This window comes from Numida meleagris, chromosome 9 (genome assembly GCF_002078875.1).
Source record: "Numida meleagris isolate 19003 breed g44 Domestic line chromosome 9, NumMel1.0, whole genome shotgun sequence".
Lineage (NCBI taxonomy): Eukaryota > Metazoa > Chordata > Aves > Galliformes > Numididae > Numida > Numida meleagris.
The window spans coordinates 19,072,502-19,079,242 of NC_034417.1; the positions used below are offsets into that span (position 1 = coordinate 19,072,502).

Below are 6,741 nucleotides of genomic sequence, written 5' to 3' on the forward strand. Positions count from 1 at the left end.
ATAATGTTCTAATTCGCTTTGTTATGGCACAAGCAGTTATTTACGTGGACATTCAGGGCACAGCACAGAGGCACCCACAATGCATGGTGCAGAAGTGGCTGTGATGCAAAATGCAATGGGAGCAGGTGGGAGATGGGAAAGCCACTGCTGGTGGCCACAGCCCTCTGCTTGCACATTCATGGGATATTTCACACATCGAGGTGTAGCAGAAGGGAAACAATTGTCTTCCATGGGAGGGTTTTATTCTATGAAAAGCTGTTAATTTGAGACAACTGCCTTGAAGTGTCAGTCATCCCTCCGTGCCCTCGAAGCTGCAGGATTTACACGCAGCATTAGAGACTAATTAGCCCTTTGATCTTCTGGTGGAGGCTTTTTGGGGGAGGAGTTGATTTTTCATTTCAACATCTGGCCTGAGAGAGAACCCGGGGCTGCGTTAGGTGCTGTTGCGTTAGGTGCCGCTGCCTGGGAGCTTTCTTTAATTGTTATTTTTCAAATTAAACTGCATTTTGCCAACTGAGAGTTTAATAAATGCTTCTCCCGTGTTCTTCTTTCTATATTCTGCGGGGATGTGGCACTGGGGGATGTGGGCATGGCCGGCTGGGCCGCACTCAGTGCCGGGCAGAGCGTGCTGCTGTGGGGTGCTCCCCGCCTCAGCCGTCGCTCGTGGCTTCACTTTTATGCTTAATTAAATAATACATGGACAGAAAGAAGAGGCCGTGTGAATTATTGATCGGCTCGCCTAAAAGCATTTGGATTTTGTCTGGTTGCCTCTGTGTCTTAGATATCGTTAAGGAAACGAGCGCTTTCCCGCTGAAGAATTGTTGTTTGTTTGTTTTGCAGAGAGCACCGAGGGCGTCTCCCTGCAGCTCGGCAACGCCAGAGATTTCATTATTTCTTTCGATCTCAAGTTCGTAACGAACGGGAGCATTTCCGTGGTGCTGGAGACCACGGAGAAGAACCAGCTCTTCACCGTGCACTACGTCTCCAACACGCAGCTCATCGCCTTCAGGGAGCGCGACATCTACTACGGCATCGGGGCCCGCACCAGCTGGAGCACCGTCACGAGGGACCTGGTGACCGACCTGCGTAAGGGCGTGGGGCTGTCCAACACCAAGGCCGTCAAGCAGACCAAAATAATGCCCAAGAAGGTGGTGAGGCTGATCGCGAAGGGGAAAGGCTTCCTCGACAACGTCACCATATCGGCCACCGCCCACATGGCGGCTTTCTTCGCGGCGAGCAACTGGCTGGTGAGGAACCAGGACGAGCGGGGCGGCTGGCCCATCATGGTGACCAGGAAGCTGGGGGAAGGCTTCAAGTCCTTGGACCCGGGCTGGTACTCGGCCATGGCGCAGGGCCAGGCCATCTCCACGCTGGTGCGGGCCTACCTGCTGACCAAGGAGCACGCCTTCCTCAGCGCCGCGCTGCGGGCCACCGCGCCCTACAAGCTGCCGTCGGAGCAGCACGGCGTGAAGGCCGTGTTCATGAACAGGCACGACTGGTACGAGGAGTACCCCACCTCGCCCAGCTCCTTCGTGCTCAACGGCTTCATGTACTCGCTCATCGGGCTCTACGACCTGAAGGAGACCGCCGGGGAGAAGCTGGGCAAGGAGGCACGGCTGCTGTACGAGCGCGGCATGGAGTCCCTGAAGGCCATGCTGCCGCTCTACGACACCGGCTCCGGGACCATCTACGACCTGCGGCACTTCATGTTGGGCACCGCTCCCAACCTGGCGCGCTGGGACTACCACACCACCCACATCAACCAGCTCCAGCTGCTCAGCACCATCGACGAGGCCCCGATTTTCAAAGAGTTTGTCAGGAGGTGGAAGAGCTACCTGCGGGGCGGCAGGGCAAAGCACAACTAGAGCTGACAACCAAAGCCCTCGTGCCTGCTGGCGGCGAAGGTTCGGGCTCCCGGAGCTCGGCGGGGGGGACGCTTGAAAAGGTTGCATCCTAAATTTGTACGGACCGTTTCAAAGAAGTGATCCTTAAAACTGATCTCCTGAAATAATTGCATTCCAGTGTGAAAATCTTTGGGTCTGATGGGCAGGAATGGGGGACTGCAGCTCGCTCGCTGTCCGTAGCGCTCCACCGTGACGTGACCTGCACGAAGCAAAACCCGTCTGTGCTCTGAGCTGGGGGACGATTTTCTTTTTCCTTTCTGCAGGAAAACATTGACGGAAGCCATACAGCTCTCTAAAGTCCAGCACTTGCCTGAAAAGTTAGTACGTGGCCTCTTTTAAAATGGAGCTATTTGTGTGTATGTTGGAGCAGCGTCGCCGGTGGTGTGGTGTGATGCCGTAAACGTGTATTTCCTTGTAGCCTGGGTAGTGGACAGCGTAGCTTTTTCGAGGTGTTCCTTTCTGTACGGATTCTTTCCCTGGGGTGACACGCTCTTTTCAATTCTCTGTCTGGAGATCCTGTAGCCGTGTGGCTTCGTGTCGCACCACGTAAGCACAAGTCGGTGCCCTCTCCTGGGAGCCAGGCGCACGCCGTGTGCTGGCGGCACGTCCCCCCCCCGGCCGCTGGAGTCTCTTCTCGTGGAGCCCGATGTTCTGTTCTGTATTTTTTCATCACATCTGAGAGGTTTCTGTCAGCGTGGGCCACTTCGTTCTGTCGGAGAGCTGCGTTCAGTTCCCAGGTGCGGCGTGGAGCTCGTTTCGAGGAGCGCGCGGGAAACTTAATGGGAAACGGTGAGCGATGTCCGATGGGGATTTTCATTTTTAACCTGCTTCCGGAGATCCAGCACTTGAAAAATGACAGTCAGCCCATTGGGCTCTCCAGCTCCGTCTGTGCTTTAGCAGCGCTCGGCCTCTGCCACTTGATGCCGTGGTCTGTGCAGTCACCAAACAGAATCCCAACGCTTCCACTGTGCCGGCGTCACACCGAGAAGCAGGCAGTCTGCGTCTCGTCTTCGTGAGCCCATACCCCCACCAGGGTCCTGCCTTCGCAGCACGGAGGGTTCTGGTGGATCCAGAAGGGTGAAAGCGACTGGTGGCATCATCGGATGGGAACGGTTGGGTTTGGTAGCGCTGCAAACACCGGCTCGTCAGCTCTGTGCAGGCATGCTGGGCTTCACTCTGCCATCCCAGGCACGAATGCTCCCGACGTGTCCCGGCGTGCTGCGCTCACGGATCGCCGCGGCGTTTTGCCAAGGATCCCATGGTGCACCCTGGGTGGAGGTTTGCTTCGGCTTCGGGCGCTCCTACGGAGGACAGAGCTGGTTCAGGCCACGGGGAGGCTGGGCACGAGGACGGCGTGCGCCTTGGTTTTTCTTTGCTTTTCTTTCTTTCTTTTTTTTTTTTTTGTAATGCTTTCTCTCTTTTTGCAGATATTCGAAGCGCGTTTGTAATGGCTTGATCTCTGCAAACGCGTGCACTGGGATCATACCAGTGAGCGCGAAAAGCGGATGTCGCAGGAGAAATCTCAATACCAAAGTTAGCAGAGGTGATTTTTATTTTTAGTGTGGGGTTTTTTTTGTCTTTTTTTTTTTTTTTTCCTTTTACGTGCGTGCACAGAAAAAAAAACAACCCAAACAACGTGCTTCCTTCCAGCGACCGGTCCTCACTGCAAGCAGAAGCATCTCCCCCCGCTCGTCCCCTCCGTCTTTTGCCCATTTGGGATCTGGGGAACCAAGAGAGACTTCCAGGGCGCTGCTCCGCGGCGGTGCCGGTGCCTTACCGAGGCCACCGTGTCCTCTTTTTTTCTATTATAATTTTATTTCTTTTCTTCTTGTTTTTAATATCGGGTTGCTCATGGCAGTGACGGTCGCGTCCGGGTGGGTCAGCCCCGGAGCATTCGTGGCAATGCCACCGCGCTGGGCGCACCGCGTCCTTAACCCCCCCCCCCCCCGCCCTCTGTTGGCCCGGGGGCCGTGGAGCCGAAGGGAGCTGGTGCGAGGGTTCCTCTTGGGATTGTGTTTTCCAAACAGAGCTGTGCGCTGGGAGAGGGTGGTTGGACACCGGTGCCCATCGCTTCGCTGAAGCCACTCAGCTTTTATCCCCGCGCTTTTTCAGTGGTCAACACGACCAAGGTCTTAGGGGCTAAGGTCTGCTCAACCTTCCCGTGAGGCTCGCTGTACATAGACCTCATTGGAGGCGTGGTGCACGCACGCCAGCGACACACAAGCACAAGCGTACGCGTGTGGCCGTGCTGTTTTCTCAGCCGTTGTGCAAGACATTCACCGAAAGCTGCTATTTTCCTTCACCTTGTACTTGTACTTTATTTTTTCTACATTTTTTTTTTTACATGTGGGGTATACACCATGTGTTAAATATGCAATAAATTGTTTACAGGATGCTCTTGTAAAGGGTGGTCCTTTGTAAAGCTGTACAGACTTTGCAGTTTAAGCACAATGTGCACATGTTAGTTTTATATACGGCGAGACGTGACTTTTTGCAGAGGGAAAGGTTCTACTATGTTTATATACAAAGTAAATGGATCAATGTTTGTGCTTCATGTAAAGCTGCTTTATAAGATTGTAAAATAAAGGTTTTTTTTTTTTTTTTTATCTTAAGGTAAACGTTGAGTGCTTGTGTTATTTCGGTCGGTGCCTTCCCCCCTCCCTGTGGCTGCAGCTCGTTAAGGCTGGAAATGACCACTGAGGTGACCAAGCCCAACCCCAACGCATCGCCCAGCCGTCAACCCATGGTCCTGATGGCTTTGGAAGCGTCTCCTTTTGGGGAATTTGGAAGGGTTTTGTTTCAAAATAAGGTGACAGAGGCTTTGCTCCAGCAGTTCCAGCACACGCCCTGTCACCAGGACTCCCCAAAAGCGGAGCTGGGGTCCTGGAAATGCACAGAGCGGAGCTGCCGGGGTCCCCCCGGTGGGCAGGGGGGAAATCAGAGGTTCTCCTTTCTTTGCAGTTTCTTAGAAACGTATGGATTGGAAAATGGAGGGGGTGGGACGACTTAAATACGTTGTCTCGGTGACGGATCTGAATGTTGGCTGCTCAGTTTGTGGTGGAAGGAGATACGTTTACCATCTGCTGAGGGTGACTGATGGCTCCCGTGGATGCGCTGCGCTTCCCGAATGCCAGACAGCAACGCCTGCGCTCTGCCCATCTCCTCCATGGGAAGGAGATGTTCAGGTGCCCAGCTGTGTGTTGCAGCGTGTTACACGCGGCTCACGTTTGCCGTGGCAAAGTGCGAAGGCCGAAAGCCATCCTGGTGCACGCGGGGCAGGGAATGTTTTAACAGCTCCTCTTGCTGGATGGCCTCGAAGCACCTTGCTGAATGGCTGTCGGGTGGCTGAGCTGAGGATGAGCAACACGGGGCTCCCGGTGCAGCGGCTGCAACCACATAGGAGTGCAGGAGTGGGAAAGCATCCCGTGTGCAGCCCCCATCCCGTGTGCAGCCCCCATCCCGTGTGCAGCCCCCATCCTGTGTGCAGCCCCATCCCGTGTGCAGCCCCGTCCTGTGGGCCCTTTGCTGCCTCCTGGCCCTCCCCATCAGTGGTGCTGTGGCTCTGAGCGTGTCCCCCTGCTCACCGATTGCCTTCCTGGGCTGAAGCAATGCCGTGGCCTCAAGACACTCCCTTCTAATTGGATTCGTCACGGATTTGTGTCGCTCTGTCACCCCCTCGAGGAAACGCCCATCGAGTGAGAGCCCCAGTGCTCAGAGCAGGCTCTGCAGGCGGAGGGCTCTGGCAGAGCACTTCCCACACGCTCCAGTGTAATGCAGCAGGTGATGCAGGGCCAGCTTTCCTGCGCCCATGCAATGCTTCTGCATCACCTTCCCCACTGCTGGGACTGCAGTGCAGGGCAGGAGCCTGGTGGGTAGAGCACCTTGGGCTTTCTAATTGGGAAAGTCACAGCTGCTTTCTAACACTGGCATGTCCCAGCAGTCCTCCAGAGCTGGGATCTGTGCAACCCAAGGCCCTGGGGATGCTCCTGGTTTCAGCACTGCCCCCGCTGCCTTCCAGCCTAGGAACTGCGGGCACGTGTGTGCAGGGAGAACCTAAACAGATTTGCTTCTGCAAAGCCCATTACCGGAGGGAAAATAACACAAAATCCAAATGGCATTGCTTGGGTGGGGAATGCTAACCCATTAATTTGATCATAAAGAGGCCTTCTTATGGAAATCCCCTCTTGATCCCGAGTGCCAGCGCGGATTGGCGCGATCCCATTAACCCCGCTCTGTGCTGCTGGATCTTTGTGTTTTACCCTTCGAACCATGTGCTGTCAGCAGAGGCAGCTGGTGGGGAGCTGCCACCTCCCCCTGCCCAGGGGCTGAGCTGCTCACGGTGCATTAACTATGGATGCTGAGCCCTCTGTGCATGGCAGGGCCGAGCCAGCTGTGCTGGGCAACGTGGCCAGAAGCCAGCGAGGACGAGCAGGGTGGGAGGAAGCACTTCCCAGTGCGGGGTGCCATTGTTTGGCCCCATAGGATGGTTTGTTAGGCTGGCACATCTGCAGCTCTTGCTCCCATTGTTCTGCCCCATCTCTGGGCAGGATCCAGGTTTGCAGGGCTGCAACTCAAGGCAGACCACGGCGATAAATTAAATGTGTGTAATTAAACATGCGGGCTTAGGGTTGCATTAAATATTAACCACTTCTGCCTCCACACCTCCGTGAGCAGTGGGGCTGCAGGGATTGGGAGCAGTGTGCAGCCCTGTTCCTCCTGGGGTGGCTCTGCCCAGTGACCGGGCTCGATTTCCAACTGATTTTAGGCCCTTCCCATGGTTGGTCTTTGCACCTACACTGAAATGTTGAGAGAGCCCACGGTCAGACTGCAGAATTCA

At 55.2% G+C, this 6,741-nt stretch overlaps 1 protein-coding gene across 5 annotated transcripts in view; it reads left to right on the top strand.

Moving 5' to 3' along the window:
* GLCE (glucuronic acid epimerase) overlaps nt 1–4,522 on the top strand; it is a 37,003-nt gene extending 32,481 nt beyond the window's left edge. For all 5 annotated transcript variants that reach the window (XM_021407050.1, XM_021407052.1, XM_021407051.1 and 2 more), the window contains one exon: nt 841–4,522. In XM_021407050.1, the coding sequence (XP_021262725.1) occupies nt 841–1,865 (1,025 nt within the window). In that variant the 3' untranslated portion in view covers nt 1,866–4,522. The remainder of the gene's footprint in view (nt 1–840) is intronic.